The sequence below is a fragment of the Hyaena hyaena genome, unplaced genomic scaffold (assembly GCF_003009895.1).
Source record: "Hyaena hyaena isolate Hyena2069 unplaced genomic scaffold, ASM300989v1 scaffold_252, whole genome shotgun sequence".
NCBI classification, from domain to species: Eukaryota; Metazoa; Chordata; class Mammalia; order Carnivora; family Hyaenidae; genus Hyaena; species Hyaena hyaena.
In genome coordinates, this window is record NW_024080884.1 from 1,389,280 (window position 1) to 1,411,234 (window position 21,955).

The window sequence follows — 21,955 nt, forward strand, 5'->3', positions numbered from 1 at the left end:
TGCGGGTGGGAGACCGAGAAAGAGAGGGTAAAGGAAAGAGAGAGGAAAATTAGACTACCCTTAAGGTAATACCATATCTTGGCAAAAGTGGCAAGATATGCTCATTGACAATAAACCATTTGTAAGACAGGAGAAACATTAGGGCAGCATGCAAATGAGTAAAGTGTGTCACTGATATCCAGCAGTGTAGGAAACTAAACAAGAGCAGGGTCCACTACAGGAGGGTCTGGCCATGCCAGCTCTGCTGGACCCAAAGGGGAGTCCATGGTTTGAGAGCAGGCTTGTGGTGGTTCTGTTGACCATTCACACTGTTTCCCAGACAAGACAACACACATGGCTTTAATGCTAATTAGAGCTTATTATTTCTCTCCACCCACCCGTACACTCCTCATGCTATATCAGCCCATGCAACGCTGTCCTGTGTTCAGGACTGCTTCACAGGGGCTCACAGTGCCACTGGTTCCAGTCACAAGGCATGATGACATGTTGCAGACGGTGACTCATTTTCTGTACACTTTTGTTGGTTATGTCTGTATGGTAATAAGCAGGGTATCCAAGTTTGTCCATAGCATGGCTGTGGACACTCATGAAGTGAGAAGAGAGACCCTGGGCCCGGTACTCGGGCACAGTACCCCCCATCCGTATCTCTCCTGTCTGATCCATCAGGCTCCAGGACACAGGGGTCCCCTCAGGCCCCAGCAGGCAGAAGGTCGGGAAGGTCCAGATACAGCGCTCGATGAATCTCTGGCTCCTCTCATTGCCGCCAAAATGCCAGAATTTATTCACCAAGGCAGCGTGGGTCACATCCAGGGAGGAGAGTTTAAACATCTCTTGGTTACTATTGAGAACAAGGGAAAAGAACACCCAGTAATACCACACATACTATGAAGTATTGTATTTTTTTGCCCCAAAATTGTTTTCAGACAATGCAAATTGGAGCACAGGTAAAGGTATAGATTCTGCAACCAGATGGCCTGAAATCATAATCTTTTTTATAAAATGGAGACATTAACACAAGTGGGGAGATTAATAGCACCTCTGTCAAATAATAGAAGAGCTATTGCATGATAAGTACCTAGGACCTCTGCCACAAACAAAAAATAGAATTACACAAAAATTAAGCTTTAATTAATGCTGCATCACTAAGCATCAGTCACTGCTCTGACTCTCCACTTAAGATAGGAGAATTAACATCCCTGTTCTACACATAAGAATAGGTAAGCAGAAAATAAGCTAGTGCTCTCAAAGCATACACCCGCAAGCTGCAAAGCCAGAGCTTAGCATCTTGGAATCTTTGGATGTTGGTGTAACAGGATCCTGGGCCACAGTGGGAAAGCTGAAGGCCAGAGAGAGAGAGATAGTGGTGCGAAGTGAAGGCAAGCCACATGTTACAGAACACTGAAGTCTGAAGGCTGCTGCGGTGGTATGAAAGGGCTTCGAGAGGTGTCCTGGAAAGAGTCCACAAGGCGGAGCGAGATCTACAAGTGAGCTCCAGTTATGCCCTTCACCATCCACATGACCTGAACAAGCTATTTCATTCACTGAATCTCTCTTCTGTCAGGAAAATGGGGATAGTGTCTCCTACCTTGTTTATCTTGTGGCATGGACAAGAGAATCAAATGAGATTATAGACTTAGAGGTGTCTTTCAGGTGCTAGGTGCAATACAGTATGAATACAGCTTTTCCAGGCATATTAACCCACAGAGGGCCATAGGATTGGACATCTTCAAATCAAATACCTATATCAGTTTTAATTCTATTCAGGCATCAGTGCAGGGATTTTTTAAAATTTTTTTTTAAATTTACTTCTGAGAGAGAGAGCGAGAGAGAGAGAGAGAGGGGCAGCGTGAGCAGGGGAGGGTCAGAGAGAGAGGGAGACACAGAATCGGGAGCAGGCACCAGGCTCTGAGCTGTCAGCACAGAACCTGACACGGGGCTCGAACCCATGAACCATGAGATCATGACCTGAGCCGAAGTCGGATGCTTAACCAACTGAGCCACCCAGGTGCCCCAGTTGTTTTTTTTTTTTTTTTTTTTACACGAATGTTCTTGGTACCTTTATTTGTAGCAGCTCCAAACTGGAAACTCAAATGTCTATTAACTAGTGAACAGAGAAACAAACTATTGTCTATTTATATGATGGATTACTACTCAGTAATGAGCTATGGATTCATGCAACAACATGGATGAATCTCAAAATAATCATGCTTAGTGAAACAAGCCAGAAACAATAAAGAGTATATTTTTTGTGATTCCACTTACATAAAATTCTAGGAAATGCAATCTGTAGTGACACAAACGAGTTAAAGTTTACCTGGGAGTGGGAGAGGAGGTTGAGGGGAGGGAAAGAGGGATTATAAAAGAAACAAGGAGACTTCGGGGGTAGGATATATTCATTACCTTGACTGTAGTTGTTTCATGATTGTACTCTGGTCAAAACTTATTATTCACTTTAAATATGTGCAATTTATTATTTGTCAATTATACCTTGTATGATGCTGTAAAAAAATATTCCTTGGCTCCACTCCAGGCCTACTGAATCTGAACCTATGGAAGTAGGACCCAGCAATATGTTTAAATTCTCCTTACTGGAAAACCTTTGCTCTGAGAAGTACACTCATTGAATGCATATTTATGAAGCAGTGTTTTCTGTTCTGTTCTGGCTACTGAAAACTTGGTGAACAACATAAATAGTGTCCCTGCTCTTGTGGAGTTTGAAATTTTGCAGGAGAGAATCAAACAGCAAACAGGTCAATAAAATACCAGGAAGCTGATTTTGGATAATGATACGTTCACTGAGGGAAATAAAAATTGGGTTTTGTGATGAAGGATTACGGGAAGGGGTGGTTTTAGGTTGCTCTTAAGAGAACTCTCCAAGGAAATGACTTTTGAGAGAGTGAATGGCAAGAAAGAAGCAGATATGTAAAGATGAGAGGAAAGGACATTTTAAGCAAAGAACAAATGCAGTGGTCCAAAGGCATGTGTAAGTGTATGAGAACAAGTCTCAGAAAGAAGGCCAGAGCTGCTGGTGGGAGTGAGCAAGAGAAACAAGGTGAAGTCCAAGAGGTGGTGGATTACAGGTCTTACAGGACCCTGGGTGTCCACAATGGGTGTGTGAGCTGAGAAACACTGATGGCTTTTAAGTGGATGTATTAACATAATCCATGTCACCAAAAGGATCACCCTGGAAATGAATTATAGGGAGGCAAGAGTGAACATAGGGAGAGAAGCTGGGAGGCCACTTCTGTACAGAAAGATGAGAGTAATGCAGAGCATCTTTTTTCAAACTCACATGGCCTTGGGTCTGCCAGATTTAAGAGATAAGTTCTTTGCCTCCAGCAGGGAAGGGATCAGTTTACTTGCTGTCTCAGGCATCATATACATAATTCTTTGATCTTGCTTGACCTTGACCAATTTAGCAGCTGCAAGATTCTGTATCACATTCTTCAGGCTGGACTGTGAACCTAGAGAGGAGTAAGGTGAGGTGAGAAGTGATTTCCCATGTAGATGCTAAAGATGCTTCCCAGGGGAAGTATGCAGAATTTAAAGTCAGACAGTATTGCTTTGGGTATTGCCATTAACCATGTGACCATAGCCAAGTCACTCCTTCAGCGACTTCCTCTTATGTAAGACAGATAATATTAGAAATCCTGACTTTATCACTGTGAAATCAGTGGAACAATGGTATATAAAAATAGTAGTCAACCTTGAGTGTGCACATACTTCATGCCCAGGTATTGGTCTAATACATTTAATTCTTCCATTGACCCTATGTTTTGGGTACTTCTACTATACTATCCTCACTTTTTACATGTTAAAATAAGTTATATCACTTGCTCAAATTAAGAAGCCAGTAACAGGCAGAGCAAGGATGCCATTCTAGAGAATCTGATTCTGGAAGGCATGCTCATAACCATGGTTGTCCTTGTCATCGGGAGGTGCTCTGTGCCACAAGAAGCTGTCATTCTTCTTCTAAGAATGGATGGCCAGATGGGGAGCTTTACTCTCACACCTTATCACAGTAAAGGATCCCGAATATGTCACCAAAATGTATCATGAATCCTCAGCTAACAAGAAATTCTATTGTCCACAGTTCCTTCTATCAACTCCATAGTCTGCAGTGTTGGAATCCTAGCAACTGATGCAAGGAACAAATATCAAACTGAGTGTCTGGGGTTTGGCAGAGAAAGTAAAGGCCGTAAGTAAAAGTGCTTAGGATGAAAAGTGACCCTGCAGGTGTAGACATGAACAGTCACAGAAGCCAGCACATACCCCAGATCCCTTACTTACTTTGGATCAGAAAATGTTGCTTCCAATTGATGACATCTGATGCGCCAAGGAACTCTTGACAGTTTGTGGGATTCTTATAATAGATTTGGTAGGTGTTGGTGTAGTAATCAAAATCATCTGTCATTTCCTGTATGGAATGTGGAATAAATCAAGTTGATCTATACCCAGTGTGATAGGAACACTTGGCTTTAGTTCATTATACTGTGCTGTTTTATAAACTTATAGGAGTGCCTGGCTGGCTCAGTAGGTTAAGCATCTGACTTCGGCTCAGGTCATGATCTCACAGTTTGTGAGTTTGAGCCCAGCATTGGGCTCTGTGTTGACAGCTCAGAGCCTGGAGCCTGCTTCGGAGTCTGTGTCTCCTTCTCTCTCTGTCCCTCCCCTGCATGTGCTGTCTCTTTCTGTCTCTCAAAAATAAATAAATGTAAAAAATAATTATAAACTTATAATTTGTGATATTTTTCTTGATGTATTGTCCTTATTCCTGAATCATTTATATCATATAAACAAATCAAGGATTTAATCAATTACTCTATGATTAAGAAAAACATACTGAACTAGATACATGTATGTTGCATTACAATTTCAAATCAATCAAATGTGCACAGATTTAAAAAGCCTTCTTCTATAATTCTGTAATCCTTAGGAGAAAGAAAGTATTATTGTCAAAGGCAAGGTTCTGTTGTAAGAGTAAATCTTATTCTGTTTAAAAGAGTCTCAAAAAAAATAAAGAATCTCAGAAAAATTGGATTGTAAACAAAACAATGTTGAAATTGACACAAGTAACCTTATATATGATATAGTTACACAAAATAAAGATACATGGTGTCTTTATTTTCGTTAAATTTTTTAATTCAAAGTATAATTAATTAATATAAAGCATTATATTAGTTTCAGGTGTACAATATATTGATTCAACAATTCTATACATTTCCCAGTGCTCATCATGGTAAGCATACTCTTATTCCCCTTCACCTCTTTCACCCGTACCCCCACCCACCTCCCTTCTGACTACCATCTGTTATCCTCTGTATTTAAGAGTCTGCTTTTTGATTTCCCCTTTTTTCTTTGTTGGTTCATCTGTTTTGTTTCTTAAATCCCACATATGAGTGAAATTTTATGGTATTTGTCTTTCTCTGACTTATTTCATTTAGCATTATACCCTCTAAGCCCATCCATGCTGTTGTAAATTACAAGATTTCATTCTTTTTGATGGCTGAATAATATTCCATTACATATGTATATATATATATATATATATATATATATATGTATGTATGTATGTATGTATACCACATCTTTATTCATTCATCTATTGATGGACACTTGGATTGCTTCCATATCTTGGTTATTGTAAATAATCCTGCAATAAACATAGGGATGCATATATCCCTTTTTAAATTTATGTTTTCATTTTCTTTGGGTAAATACCCAATAGTGGAATTATTAGATCATATGTTAATTTTATTTTTAACTTTTTGAAGAACCTCTATACTGTTTTCCATAGAGGCTGCACCAGTACACACTCCCACCAACAGTGTATGAAGGTTCCTTTTGTTCCACATCCACTCCAACACTTGCTTCTTGTGTTTTTTATTTTAACCATTCTGATAGATATACAGTGATATCTTATTGTGATTTTAATTTGCATTTCCCTGATGATTAGTGATATTCGGCATCTTTTCATTTGTTGTTGGCCATTTATATGTCTTTTTTGGATAAATGTCTATTCAGATCCTCTGCTAATTTTTTTAGTGTTTATTCATTTTTGAGAGACAGAGCACAAGTTGGGGAGGGGCAGAGAGAGAGGGAGACACAGAATCTGAAGCAGCCTCCAGTCTCTGAGCTGTCAGCACAGAGCCTGATGTGAGGCTTGAACTCATGAACTGTTGAGATCATGACCTGAGCCGAAGTTGGATGCTTAACCGACTGAGCCACCCAGGTACCCCTCCTTTGCCAATTTTTTAACTGAGTTATTTGTTTTTGTAGTGTTGAGTATAAGTTCTTTATATATTTTGGATATTAACCCCTTACTGGACACATGATGTCTTTAATATGTAAACTACACTCTCAACAAGAGCCAAAACATGGAAGGAGCCTAAGTGTCCATCAACAGATGAATGGATCAAGAAGATGTGGTTTATCTATACCATGGAATACTACATGGCAATGAGAAAGAATGAAATCTGGCCTTGTGTAGCAACATGGATGGAGCTTGAGGGTGTTATGCTGAGCGAAATAAGTCAGTTAGAAAAGGACAGATATCATGGGGTGCCTGGGTGGCTTAGTCGGTTAAGCGTCTGACTTTTGCTTAGGTCATGATCTCGCGGTTCATGGGTTCGAGCCCCACGTCAGGCTCTGTGCTGACTGCCAGCTCAGAGCCTGGAGCCTGTTTCAGTCTGTGACTCCCTCTCTCTCTGACCCTCCCCTGCTCACGCTGTCTCTCTCTCTCTCTCTCTCTCTCTCTCTCTCTCTCTCCTAGAAATAAATAAAAAACATTAAAAAAAAAAAAAAGAAAAGGACAGATATGTTTGCACGTATAGGAGGAACTTAACGGAGGACGATGGGGGAGAAGGGGGGAAATGGTGGGGGAAAGGGAGAGAGGCAAACCATGAGAGACTCTTGAATGCTGACAAAAACTGAGGACTGATGGATGTGAGGGGGAGGGGCGATGGGCACAGAGGGGGGCGCTTGTGGGGATGAGCACTGGGTGTTATATGGAAACCAATTTGACAATAAACTATTTGTAATAAATAAATAAATGAATGAATAAAAATAAATAAAATGTAAACTACAATGCACTATTATTTAAAAAATAACTTGCATTCCTCAAAAAATTGAAATTTGAGCACAAAATTTGTTCAAAAAGATCTTCTCAAAGTTAACAAATGAAAGATTATGTTATTTGAAGATGAAGGAAGGAGTCAAAACAACTACCCAATAAGGGGGTAGAGTAGCTAGAAAGTATTGCACAAAAAGCCACTCATAACTTCATTTCTTAGTTCAATAATTTATGTAAATGTCTTCATTTTTGTATTCTGTTTAGTTCAGTATTTTTAAATGGCACTATACATTTAAATTTTATTTGAAAATTTTTATGTTAAAATGACATTTTATGGTTACATATTTTGCATGCATAAATTTTTACTTTATCTTTTCCCATATGCTTATAACATATTTGTATCTGAAATGTATTAACCACTTAGTTTGAGTGATGCTTAAAAGTTGGCAATGAAAATATATTCTCATATACAAACATTTCAATTTGTTCTTTACATTTCCTTAAAATTCTTCTTGTTTACCTTTACTAGTTTCTAGATATTATTTTTCTGCTTAGAATGCTCTAGTATTCTTGTCAGCCTGCCAAAAACCTATTTATCTTCAAAATCCAGTTTTGGTGAAATGTCTACTAGGCAGGTGTCTGATCCTCTCCTTGCACACCCTGACATTGGTGGTTTTAATCATCTCTTGGTTAGTGCTGCTTGTATCTTGTATGTTGTATTTTCTTGTATGTTTTTATACATTTTTACTCCATGTTGTAATTTGTTTGCTTATCTATCTTTTCTCCAAGCCGTGAGCTTCTTGGGAACGAGGACTTGTTCACCATCATGAAACTCATTTCTATATCCCCTGGGTCTACCACATTGCCAGGTGCATGGTAGACACATAACAAATAAGAACACGAAAGCATATTCATTCCACATCTGGCACCATACCTGCTCCTGAGGGCAGATCACCACTGTTGTAAAATCAGGCCACTTGTCCACCACGGCCTTTAACTTGAATGGGTTTCCCTGGTTCATATGGAAGACAGTAGCATAAACCTGTAGCAACCCAGAAACTCAGGGGATCAGCTTATTAAGAAGGGCTAGTGAAGTGTCTTGTTTGATCAGGACAAAGATTATTTCTGCAAAATCAAGGTGATAAGTGATAAGGCATATGGTTCAAACCACCTTCAGATTCCACTTCATTACTCCAAATAGAAATAGGTTTGGGGATCAAAACATGAGAATATTATATAAATGTAGTTAAATATCCAGATAAATAAATAAATTAAAAATCAGGGGTACCTGGTTGGCTCGTCGGTTGAATGTCTGACTCTTGATTTGGGCTTAATTATGATCCCAGGGTCGTGAGATCAAGCCCAGCAGCAGGCTCAGCTTAAGTTTCGCGCGCTCTCTCTCTCTCTCTCTCTCTCTCTCTTTCTCTCTCTGCCCCTCTCCCCAACTCATGCTCGCTCTCTCTAAAATCAAAAACAAACAAACAAACCATCCACTATCACATTGTAGAATTGAGTGATATATCTTTCCATTTTATTTCACTTATTTACAAATACACATAAAATTTTTTAGTGTTTATTTATTTTTGAGAGAGAGAGAGACAGAAGAAAACAAGGGAGGGGCAGAGAGAGATGGAGACACAGAATCTAAAGCAGTCTCTAGGCTCCTAGCTGTCAGCACAGAGCCTGTCGTGGGGCTCAAACCCACAGACTGCAGGACTGTGATCTGAGCCAAAGCTGGATACTCAACAGGAGTCCCATACACATAACATTTTTAAGCAATGAAATTACGTAACATATATTAGTTTAACATGTACCCCCCCCACTATACTATGGGCATATTTCCATATCAATAAACACAAATCTACATAATTATTTTTAACGGCTGCATAATATCCATCATATGAAAGAACTCTAATTCAATTTTCCTATCTCTTATTGCTGGCCATTTCAGCTTTTTCTGATTTTTTCATTTAACAGTTTATTCTTCAAGGAACTTTTTTTTTGTATAAGTCCTTGCAAATATGTTTATTATTAGAAATATTAGCAGGAAGATTTCTGGGTCAAAGGTCAACTGCTGTTTAAAGATTTTTTTTTTCCTTACACATATCTCCAAGGTCCTTTCCAGAAAGGTTAAGTGAGTTTTGACCTATTTAATAAGTAGAGACAGAACAGTGTTAAAAGCCCGAGTTTTGCTGACCAAAGTCTGACATTCAGCAATCTGTTTAATCTTTTCCACAAGCATTTATTCAAACACCAGTGCCATCAAGGACATTGTAGAGGTTGACAAAGAGAAATTCTCCAAACTGGAAGGGTCCCTGTGGTTGTGAGAAAAGGAAAACCAGCAGTGCATACCAGGGTGAAGCAGTTGGAAACATGATGCTTCAGCAGATTGTATGGAAAATTGCTAAAGACCAAGGACCAAAGAAATGATGAGTATTTCCACGACAAAAGGACCACACCTCATCCCGCACTTCCCTACCCCTGCCATGAAAGGTTTATCTCAATCTGAGGAGAAAGAGGAGGAGGCAGTTTTGACTCTACTGAGTTTTAATAAAATCTTTACATTTCCACCATTGGTGGGGACACAACAGAGAAATGCAGTTGTAGGACAAATAGGTGACATTTTTTAAACATTGGAGTTTGGGACCAGTGCCATTTATATACACTAGATTAAAAATAAGTGGAATCACTCCTCTCTTCTGTGCCCATGGTAGCATCATAAAGCCAGAACATAGTGGTCCAGGCAGCACTACAAATGGAATGCACTGGAGTTGACATGTGTGATAAACCTATTTGGTACCCATTAAATGAGATAGATGGGCAGTCCTTCAGGCCATGGCAAATCTTTCTCTCACCTGAAACTCTAGTGAGCACTGAGTGAAAATGAGTCTTGGGTTGTACCTTTGTAGCATGAATCATCCATACAAATACTCTAGATTTGTACTTATGGGGAAAACTGCATAATCAGAGTCGACAGAGTGGAGAGCAGAAGAACCATCTGCTTATTAAAGTCGAGGATCTAATATTGAGGGTTACTTCACCTCACTATACTGTTGGGCTAAGGGTAGTGCCAAGAGCTTTCTCAAGAGTTATGATCTACTTAATGTAAGAAGAACAATTCCAACCCCAGAGATCTGCCTTATAGAGAATGGAAGAAGAAAAAAACTTAACCCAGAAATCTCCTCACAGCAGTCTCTCAAGATAAAATATCTCACTCCACAGAGCATCTGACTGACTTACTACCTCCCCCTCCTAAAAAGTAAATAAATAAAAGCTCATTATCTGTAGGATGCATTATTTCATTGTATAGTATTGCCAGTTAAGGCAGCTAAGTGTTAATAGAGACAAATGTTAGGGGATGCCTGCCAAAATAAGTGATTTTAGTCTTAGCATAGTTGATCTGCAGTCACTATTTCTGATAATAAATAAAGGGCAGAGCAGGTGTGTACATAATATCCATATCTAGTAAAGGAAAGTCTGATTATGTTCTTTTCCCCAAATGCACAGTCAACCTGGTTAAAAGCAGTGGGTTCCTTTGGAGAAAACTGGGAAGAAGATAGCATACATTTTTGACAGTGTAGCGAGTCTTTCTTCAAGGGCATATATCCTTCCCTTCATTGATTCTGAGTCTGTAAAGTGGCTCAAATATGGTAATTGAGCCTTCATAACTGTTTTTATGATTCATGTTAGAATTTGGAATTGATGTAAAGCACTTGGTGTAGCTGCTAATAGTACTCAAGAAGTGTTGGCTATTAAGTTTGTCACATCATTTTATTTAATCCTCTCAACAAGTTCCTGAGGTAATGGTAACCCAGTCAAACATTGGAGAATGCCTACCAAAAGTATTTACTTTATGGTTCTACTCATTTTATATGCAAGAACACTGAGACTCAGAGATGGTTAACTTTTGCAATATTACCCCAGAAACTGAATTTGTACGGTCAAAGCAGACCCCGCCTCCTCCATAGTTGCCCTGCTTTACCTCAGTAGGAAGGATCATGGACTCAAGAAGGCACTAAACACCTGCAGCATAGTCTAGATACTTTCAGATTTTTTTGAAATTTAATGCCATATTACACTTAATATGGGAGGACATACTTGGTATGATTTCAATTTCTTAAAGTCTTAAAACTATGATCCATGTTTGTACCTGTTTCATGTGCACTTGAAAAGAATGTGTATTCCACTATTGTTGAGGGACATGTTCTGTAAATATCACTTAAATTGGTTCATAGTATTTTCCAGACCTTCTGTGTAGGTTATAGACTTTCTGCCTATTCTATAAATTACTCAAAGAAGACTGTCAAAGTCTTTAATTGTACCTATGGGTTTACCTATTTATTCTTTCAGTTCTATCAGTTTTTGTCTTGTGTCCTTTGAGCCTCTGTTGTTAGGTATATACATCTTCATGTCTTCTTGGTGAATTGATATCTTTATCATAATGCAATGACACCTTTATCCCCAATAAAATTCTAGTCCCTTTGTAACATATATTATTGTCCCTCCAAAAGACTCTACCTCTTTATGTAGATCTCTGATCTATTTCTAAAACAAAATTTCTGTCTCATCCCAAATTAAACATAATCACTTGAGTTTTGACAAAATAGAAATTGATCTATTAATTTCAAAGAAGAGTCATAATGGTTAACTTTTATCAGGCACTTGATTATTTAGAAAGAATAAGTTAAACATTAATGTGTTTACCCAATCATGCAATTCTGGGAAACCTTCCAGTGTTATATAATGGCACACGGAATGGTACAAAGGGATGTTTTTGATTCATCCTAGAGCAAAGATCATAGTCGATTTAAATCATAGAATTGCCTCTCACTAGTGGTGTAATCTTGGTCAAGTCCTATAGCTGAGCTTGCATTTCCTCTTTGGTTACATGGGTATAACAGACTTGCCTTGCAATGAGGTGATGGAAACTAAATGAGATGCAAGATGAGTGAGTGCCTGGCACAGAGTATGTGCTCAAAGAATGCTGGTTCTCCTTCCTACGTCTTTCATAGGCAATTGCTAGTCATTTTTTTTTTCTCCCTATGTGTTCTACTCTCACCTTTAAGGACTCCGGGAGGCTCTTCCTCAAGGATTTCTCTAGCATCTGCAGCATTTGTGGGCCTTGTAAGTGAAACATCATGGCCTTAACCTAAAGAGAGGATCAAGAAATATCAAGGAATGAGAAGTGATAGCAGACATACAAAGACATAAAACAGACACAAAAGGCAGTTCTAGCTAATGGTCAGGCCTTCATTTCTGCTGTTTTATTAGTGCCCCATTCACTGAACTCCTCACTGACTCCTAGGAAGAATAAGAGACTGACAGAAAGCACAGATCCCTCTTTCTGAAATTATTCTTCAATATTTTCTAAACTTAAAAAAAATCTTTATGCAATTTTTATTTTAATTTTTATATTACCCAGAATACCAATAGTTAAGGATGCACTAAGATTACCATATATATTATCTAAACATGCATGAGCATCTTTGAGGTTAAGTTTCCATCCATGACACAACTGAGTTTGCCACTGAGAAGCTGTATGATGTTAGGCAAGTGACTCAACTCCTCTGTGCCTTTATTTCCTCATCTATAAAATGGCAATGACCATAGTGCATTTCCCATGTGCACCATGGGAAATGGTTGTGGTTGTCGTTGTGACAGTTATATAAATCAGTACAGGTAAGCTACTCAGACCAGTGCATTTCAACAAGTGCTTTTATTCCTCTTTAGTAAATATGTGGAAGTGCACTTGCATGGTCATATAGTAAGCATGTGTTTAACTTTATAAAGTGCTGCCAACATTATTCCAAAGTGGATGAACTATTTTATATTCCCTTAGCAGGGTATGAGTTCCAGTTGCTCCTCATTCTCTCCAGCACTTCTCTAGATGATTTTATTTTTTTTTAATGTTTTATTTATTTCTAGGAGAGAGAGAGAGACAGCGTGAGCAGGGGAGGGTCAGAGAGAGAGGGAGACACAGACTCTGAAACAGGCTCCAGGCTCTGAGCTGTCAGCACAGAGCCTGACGCGGGGCTCGAACCCACGAACCGTGAGATCATGACCTAAACGAAAGTCAGACGCTTAACCAACTAAGCCACCCAGGCGCCCCTCTAGATGATTTTCTTATGCATCCACATTCAGAAATCATTGATATAATAGGTAACATATAAGTTCTCAACAATATCCTTCAGAGGTCAGAGAGAGGAAGATAATGTCAGAGTAGGAGGACTCTAGGCTTGTTTCATCCCATAAACACAACTAGATTCAAGCATCTTAAAGACCTGAAGACTAGCAGAACAAACTCTACAACTAAAGGAGAAAAGAGGCCACCTCAAGGAAAGTAGGAAGTGCAGAGACATGGTTTGGGGGAGAAATGAATAGCGAATGCAGTAGAAGAGAGGGAGCCATGGTTATGGAGAAAGGCAAGAGAGAGGAACACACAGGAGAATGCACAAGGGGAACATTTTCCCAAAGCCGTTGGCTTGCAAAACGAGAGGGGCTGATTTTCGTGAGTTCTTAAAGCTTTCGTGAGGGCTTAAAGCTTGGAGTTTTAAAGATCATCAGGCTTGGCAGACACCATTTCCCTCCCTCATGAATAAACACAGACCTACCTGCAGGAAGAAGCTCAGCTCAGACAGTAGCTGACCTAACCTGCCTAATATTCCTAACCTGCCTAACACCAAGCTCCTCCCCCCCTGTGCTGTCACAGGACTGCCTTTTTCAGTCAAGCTTGTCTCATCCCAGGGGTGACAGTCCTCTCCCCCAAAAGACCAGCACAAACCCCTGCCCACACCATGTCTCCCAGCCAGAGAGTCCTGAAGCATCTCTGTTCTGGTAGAGTTGGTGTGGGGTCTCATTTCACAAGTGGGCCAGAGCACACCTAGTTAAAACTTACAACAATTAAGCCAGGGACCAAACACTGCTCAAGCAGGCAAGGAGAGCATCTGAAGATGACTGGTCATAAGACTAGAGCAGCCACAATACAACAGCAGAGCACACTCAGCACACACCAGAGACATGCCCTGAAGTGCCAGGCCTTGGACACTACATGACCTCTTCTTTATAAGGCCATTACTTTCGGGAGCAGGAGACATTGCTGGCTTTTCTAACACATAGAAGAACACAGAGACTTAGACAAAATGCCAAGATGGAGGAATTTATCCCAAATGAAAGAACAAGATAAGGCCACATCCAGGGATCTCAGTGAGGCAGATATAAGTAACATGGTGATGGAGAATTTAAGGCAACAGTTGTAAAGATACTCATTGGGCTTGTGAAAAGAATAGAAGACATCAGGGAGACTCTTACTGCAAAGATAAAAGAGTTTAAAAAAGAATCAATTAGAGGTGAAGAATACAATAAATGAGATTGGAAGCAGGCTTAATGCAATGAACAGCAGGCAGGAAGAAGCAGAGGAATGAATTCGTGACATAGAAGACATAATAATGGAAAATAATGAAATTGAACAACAGAGAGAAAGAAGAATTATGGAACACGAGAGTAGACTGAGGGAATTCAGCAACTCCATCAAATGTAACAACATTGGTATTATAGGAATTGAAGAAGAAGGAGAAGAGGAGGAGGAAGAGGAGGAGAAAGAAGAGGTAGAAAGGAGACTAAACCAAGATGCTACTAAGCAATGAATGGGATAGGGAAGTCAAAGAAGAAATTTAAAAATACATGGAAATAATATAAATGAAACATGATGGTCCAAAACCTTTGGGATGCACCAAAAGCGGTCCTAAGAGGAAAGTATATAGCAATACAGGCTTACCTCAGGAAGCAACAAAAATCTTAAATGCACAACCTAACCTTACTCTTAGGGAGCTATAAAAAGAACAACAAATGAAGCCTAAAGCTAGCAGAAGGAGGGAAATAATAAAGATTAGACCAGAAATGATACAGAAACTAAAAAACAATAGAACATATCAATGAAACGGAGCAGGTTCTTTTTGAACATCAATAAAATTGACAGACCTCTAGCCAGACTTATCGAAAAGAAAAAAATCGAAATAATATAAAACCACAAATGGGAGAAAAGAAATAACAACCAAAAGCACAGAAATACAATCGTAAGAGATTATGAAAAACGATATGTCAACAAATTCGACAACCTGGAAGAAATGGATAAATTTCTACCAATATATAAATTACCAAAACAAACAGGAGGGAACAGAAAACTTGAACAAACTAATAACCATGAAACAAATTGATTCAGCAGTCAATAAACTCCCAACAAACAAAAGTCCAGGGCCAGATGGCTTCGCAGCTAAATTCTACCAAATGTTTGTTTGTTTGTTTGTTTGTTTATAGAGCATGAGTGGCACAGGGGCAGAGGGAGAAGGAGAGAGAGAATCCCAAGCAGGCTCCACACCCAGCAGGGACCCCCCATGCAGGGCTTGATCTCAGGACAGTGAGATCAATGACATGAGCCAAAATCGAGAGTCAAATGCTTAACTGACTGAGCCACCCTGGTGCCCCTAGCAAAAATTTACTTTAAAGAAATATTTTTATGTTTATTTATTTTGGAGAGAAAGAGAGACAGAATGTGAGTGGGGGAGGGGCAGAGAGAGAGAGGGAGACACAGAATCCAAAGCAGGCTCCAGGCTCTGAGCTGTCAGCACAGAGTCCAATGCAGGGCTCAAACTCATGAACTGTGAGATCGTGACCTGAGCTGAATCAGATACTCAACTGACTGAGCCACCCAGGTGCCCCTTAAAGAAGAGTTAATATCTATTTTTCTCAAACTATTCCAAAAAATAGAAAAGGAAGAAAATCTTCCAAATTTATTCTATGAGGTCAACATTACTATGATACCAAAAACAGATAATGACTGCAGTAAATAAAAGAACTACAGGCCAATATCTCTGATTGAACATGGAACCAGAAATTCTCAGTAAAATACTAGCATACTGAATCCAACAACACATTAAAAAAATCATTCTCCACAATCAAGTGGGATTTATTCCTGAGCTGCAGGGGTGGTTCAATATTCACAAATCAATCAACATGATACAGCACATTAATGAAAGAAAGGATAAGAACCATATCATCCTCCCAATAGATGCAGAAAGAGCATTTAAGAAAGTACAGCACCCATTCATGATAAAAACCCTCAACAAAGTAAGTTTAGAGAGAGCATTACCTCAACACAGTAAAGGCCATACGTGAAAAACCCATAGCTAGTGTAATCATCAATGGGGAAAAAACAGAGCATTACTTTATATCCAGGAACAAGACAGGGATGTCCACTCTCATTGTTATTTAACATAGTACTGGAACTCCTAGCCACAGCAATCAAATGACAAAAAGAAATAAAGGCATCCAAATCAGCAAGGAAGATGAAGACTTTCTTCATCTTTGCAGATGACATGATACTCTATGTAGAAAATCCAAGACTCCACCAAAAACTGATGGAACTAATACATGAAGTCAGTAAAGTTGAAGCATATGAAATTAATGTACAGAAATCTGTTGCATGTCGAGTTCAAGCCCCATGCTTGGGTGTGGACCTGGCCTTAAAAAAAAAAAAAAAGAAATCTGTTGCATGTCTATACACCAATAATTAAACAGTAGAAAGAGAAATGAAAGAATCCCATTTACAGTTGCACCAAAAACAATAAGATATCTAGGGATAACCAAAGAGGTGAAAGACCTGTACTCTGAAAACTATAAAACATTGAGGAAAGAAACAGCAGATGACACAAAGAAATGGAAAAACATTTCAACTCATGGATTGGAAGAACAAACATTGTTAAAATGTTTATAGTACCTAAGGCAATCTACACACTTCATGCAATCCCTATCAAAATACCATCTGCATTTTTTACAGATCTAGAACAAACAATTGTAAAATTTGTATGGAACCACAAAAGACCCTGACTATCCGATGCAAAGGTGGAGGCATCAGAATTCTGGACTTCAGGTTATATTACAAAGTTGTAGTGATAAAAACAGTATGGTCCTAGAATAAAAATAGACACATAGATCAATAAGCAGAATAGAAAACACAAAAATGAACCCACAACTATGTAGTCAATACATCTTCAATAAAGCAGGAAAGAAAATCCGATGGGAAAAAGACAGTCTCTCCAACAAACGAGTGTTGGGAAAACTGGACAGCAAAATGCAGAATAATGAGACTAGACCATTTTCATACACTATACACACACACAAAAATTCCAAAGGGATGAAAGACTTAAATGTGAGACTTGAACCCATAAAAATCTAAGAGGAGAACACAAGCAGTAACAACTTTGATATCAGCCATGGGACCTCATCAACATAAAAAGCTTCTTCACAGAAGGAAACAATCAACAAAACTTAAAGGCAGCTTATGGAATAGGAAAAGGTATTTAATGTTTATTTATTTTTGAGAGAGAGAGACAGAGCACGAGTTAGGGAGAGGCAGAGAGAGGGAGACACAGAATCTGAAGCATGCTCCAGGCTCTGAGCTGTCAGAGCTTGACACAGGACTCAAACTCACGCTCTGAGATCGTGACCTGAGCCAAAGTCGGACGCTTAACCAACTGAGCCACCTACGCACCCCGGGAGAAGATATTTGCAAATGACATATATCTGATATCTGATATCTATATCTGATAAAACGTTACTATTCAAAATATATAAAGAACTTATAAAACTCAAAATCCACACAATTAACAATCCTATTAAAAATGGGCAGAAGATATGAATAGACATTCTTCCAAAGAAGACACAGAGATGGCCAACAGATACATGAAAAGATGTTCAACATCACTAATTATCAGGGAAATGCAAATCAAAACTACAATGAGATTTCACTTCACGCCTGTCAGAATGGCTAAACTCAACAACACAAGAAACAACAGGTGCTGATGAGGATGCAGACAAAGGGGAGCCCTCTTGCACTGTTGGTAGGAATGCAAATTGGTGCAGCCACTCTGGAAAGCAGTATGGAGGTTCCTCAACAAGTTAAAAATAGAACAACCCTACAATCCAGTAATTGCACTACTAGCTCTTTACCCAAAGAACACAAAAATACTAATTCAAAGTGATATATGTATCCTGATGTTTATAGCGGCATTGTCTACAGTAGCCAAATTATGGAAACAACCCAAATGTCCATTGACTGCTGAATGGATAAAGAAGAGGTGGTATATATATATACAATGGAATATTAATCAGCCATAAAAAAGAATGAAATCTTGCCATTTGCAACGACGTAGCTGGAGCTAGAGAGTGTTATGCTAGGTGAAATGTCTATCAGAGAAAGACAAATAAATTATGATTTCACTCGTGTGAAATTTAAGAAACAAAACAAATGAGCAAAGGGGGAAAGAGAGAGAGAGAGTGAAAGAGAGAGTGAGAGACAAACCAACCAAGAAACAGACTAACTATAGAGAACAAACTGGTGGTTACCAGGAGGGAGGGAGGGGGAGGGGGGGTGGGTGAAATAGGTGATAAAGATTAAGGAGTGCACTTATTGTGATGAGCACTGGGTGTTGTATGAAAGTGTTGAATCACTATTGTATAACTAAACCTAATATCACAATGTGTGTTAACTAACTGGAATTTAAATAAAACTTAAACACACACAAATAATACCCTTCAAATATGTACAGTAAGAAGATTTGTAGAGCTAATTCTCAAGGCAGGCCAAAAGACTGAGATCAAAATGTATTTCAATAAATACAACTCTCTGAGGGACTTACAAAATGGAGTTTTATCGAAGCCCTTGTTATCCTGGAAAACAGCAACAGTTAAAGAAATCCCTCCACCTACTTTGTGTTCCTGGAATGGCTTACTGCAAGGAAACTTCCTTCCTCCCATCTGCTTTAACACGACTCATTGATGCCCCACTTGTTTACCTATGACAAGGCCAGACACTGACCCTCCAAATTCCCAATCTTTGCGCTATAAATGATTAGCTGAATTTTGAATCCCCACTGATAAAACAAGCCAAATGTTGGTTAAATTTCTCTTCTGCCTGTAGGCTGAGTCATCATAGAACCCCTTCTTAAAAACCTCTACCAAAAATAGGCTGAACTCAAGGTAAAACATTCTCTGAGCTGTATTGGTCCTGTCCCTTCTGCATCCCTCTTCCACACAATGGATTTTCTCCTGCCCTGTTTACTCTTCATAAACGCTTAGGTTGACAGTTTATCCCTACTAATCCCTACTAAAGTTTAAACAGTTGATTAAACTTTAATTAAGCTTCCCCCTTCACATAGGAGTCTGGACTCTGACCCACCCTCAGCCTGAGCCATCAGATTTTGCACGCAGAAAAACACTCCATGAACTCTGCTTACTCCTCTCTATAAAAGAATATCCCTTCTCTGCCTGACCTTTCATCTCTTTGTAGATCTTATGGCCTGAGGTTTCTCCTAGTTCAAATTAATCTATTATTCATCTATTCATTTATTCAGTCACTCATTAAATCTTGATCAAGAGTTCACTGTAGTGGCTTTGTAAATCAATCTCTCCATCTAGGCTGAACTGCCTTTCCTGGAATTTCCTTCCTTGTATATTGCTAGCTAGTTTGGGCCGCACTAGAGTTTCCTAGGGGAGATTTGTAGGGTAGAACTGAAGCACTGGGGATATAGTTGCTAATTTCATAACATGAAGCCATGGCTGGGATGGCATGTGTTTCACTGTCCCCTGGGTTTACCTTCAGTTTCTCTGTCATCTGGGCCAGGGTGTTTAGCTCCCTAATGAAGGAATCTGTCCTTCAGGACATCCAATATACCAAGGTCAAAGTCAGCAAGAACTGATAAGATTCCATCAGTTTTAAAAAGCTTCAGCTTTAACATGGTGGGAAATTCTTGGACAAACGTTTTGAGTTTTTCAGATGTGCTCCCTTTTCCCCAGGTTCTTGTCAGTTATCTGGATTCTTGCCAGGGAAACAGACCCTTCACTTCACTTAATGAATTCCCTTTGTGATTCGAAGGGAGACTCTTAACTAGAACACTAAGGCAGTGGTTGTATCTTTTTTTTTTTTCCCTCAGCTTCACTGAGATATAATTGACACTAACACTGTGTAAGTTTAATGTGTGCAATGTGATTATTTGATACACAGATAACTTGTGAAATGATTACCACAATACTGTTGGTTAACACCTCCATTACATCACCTAATTACTTCTCTTTTTGTTGCAAGGACATATAAGATCTACTTTATTAACAACTTTCAAGTATATACTACAATATTAATTACAGTCTCATACTGTACATTAGATTCCCAGAACTTATTTATCTTTTTTTTAAGTTTACTTACTTATTTTGAGAGAGAGAGAGCGTTCACGTGAGTTCTGTGTCTGAGACAAAATAAGGACTCATCGTGAGTTCTGTGTCTGAGACACAGTAAGGACTCAATAAATGTCCGTTGAAGGATTGAGTGTATGGTGAAGTATTTATATCAACATAACCATCTAATTAGTCTCTCCACTTACTGGGAGCAAAAACTCATTCATTCATTCAATAGGTACCTATAGAAGGCCTACTATGTGCTGGGCATGCAAATTTGTACCAGATGCTTCTTTGGAAAAAGGCTCAGGCCAGAATAGATGTAGCTGTGCCGTATTTTAAAGATATAAAAGCAGTAGAAATATAACATTTCTGAAGATTAATCTGACATTAGCTAGAAGCAGCTCAAGGGGCACCTGGGTGGCTCAGTTGTTTAAGTGGCTGACTCTTGATTTTGGCTCAGGTCATGATCTCATAGTTTTTGGATTTGAGCCCTGCATTGGGTCTATGCTGAGAGTACAAAGGTTGCTTGGGATTCTCTTTCTCCCTTTCTCTGTGCACCTCTCCAGCTCGTGTTCTTTCTCTCTCTCAGAATAAATACACATTAAAAAAAATTTTGTTAAGCAGCTCACAAAAAAGATTGCATGACACTAAGAAGCCAAGTTGAATTTGATGCCAGATTACTGGGGATATAATATTAATGCCCAATACTTTTGTGACAACCTTCAGTGCACACACACACACACACACACACACACACACACACACACACAATACAAATATGATGTTCAACAAATGGATTTGACTGAAACTGAGGAGATTCAAGGAAGCTAGTACATCTTGGCAGTTGCCAGCATTGATAATGGATAAAGTTCTAAAAAGGACACTTTGTAACCTTTGATGAAACCATTCCAATATTTGGAATTTATCCAAAGAAAACAATTGGAATGAAAAATTCTCTATGAAAAGTTTTCTAAAGCAATACCAACTTATGGAGAAGTACTAGACACAATCTCAGACAATTTACATAAATAATTATCTATTATTATTTTACTACTCTTAGACTCATTAATATGAAAGTTATGATAAATATGCTGCCATGTCTTATTTTTGAAAAATTTGTTAATGTTTATTGATTTTTGAGAGACAGAGAGTGAGCAAGGAAGGGTCAGAAAGATCCAAAGCAGGCTGCAGGCTCTGAGCTGTCAGCACAGAGCCCAACGAGGGGCTCAAACTCACAAACCGTGAGATCATGACCCGAGCCGAAGTCAGACACTTAAACTACTGAGCCACCCAGGTGCCCCCCTTCCATATGTCTTAAGACAAACACTAAAAAGGCAGAAAATGACAGTGTATAAATTCCAACCAGATATGTAAAGTCTTTTTGTGTGTGTATTTATATAAATCACATATATAATATGAAAATATATAAGGAAAACCAAATAATATCATAGGCGTGTTAAAGCTAAGACTTTTTAAAATTACATTTTTATGGTTTTAATTTATAATTAATCTCATATGTATTACAGTCCTCTTACTAGAATCTACCTCATCCCTTTGCATCTCAAAGCAGGGCCCTTAATTTCCTTGGTCATCATTTATCCAAGGGGAAAAAGATCTGACTACCTTACAATGTTACTAGAGGATTAAATAAGATAA

General features: G+C 38.8%; 1 protein-coding gene across 2 annotated transcripts; it reads right to left on the reverse strand.

Annotated features, from left to right (window-relative positions):
- Positions 1–338: 338 nt before the first annotated feature.
- LOC120240386 (glycine N-phenylacetyltransferase-like) lies at positions 339–18,787 on the reverse strand. Of its 2 annotated transcripts, none has more exons than XM_039245111.1 (6): positions 18,766–18,787; positions 12,132–12,221; positions 8,007–8,114; positions 4,291–4,417; positions 3,293–3,464; positions 339–838 (listed from the first exon to the last, which is right to left on the reverse strand). In XM_039245111.1, the coding sequence occupies exons 2-6, from the start codon at positions 12,210–12,212 to the stop codon at positions 436–438; spliced, it is 891 nt and encodes a 296-aa protein (XP_039101042.1). In that variant the 5' UTR covers positions 12,213–12,221; positions 18,766–18,787; the 3' UTR covers positions 339–435. The 2 variants fall into 2 exon arrangements, with proteins under 2 accessions (XP_039101042.1, XP_039101041.1); XM_039245110.1 differs by lacking the exon at positions 18,766–18,787 and adding an exon at positions 13,684–13,691.
- Between the last annotated feature and the right edge of the window lie 3,168 nt (positions 18,788–21,955).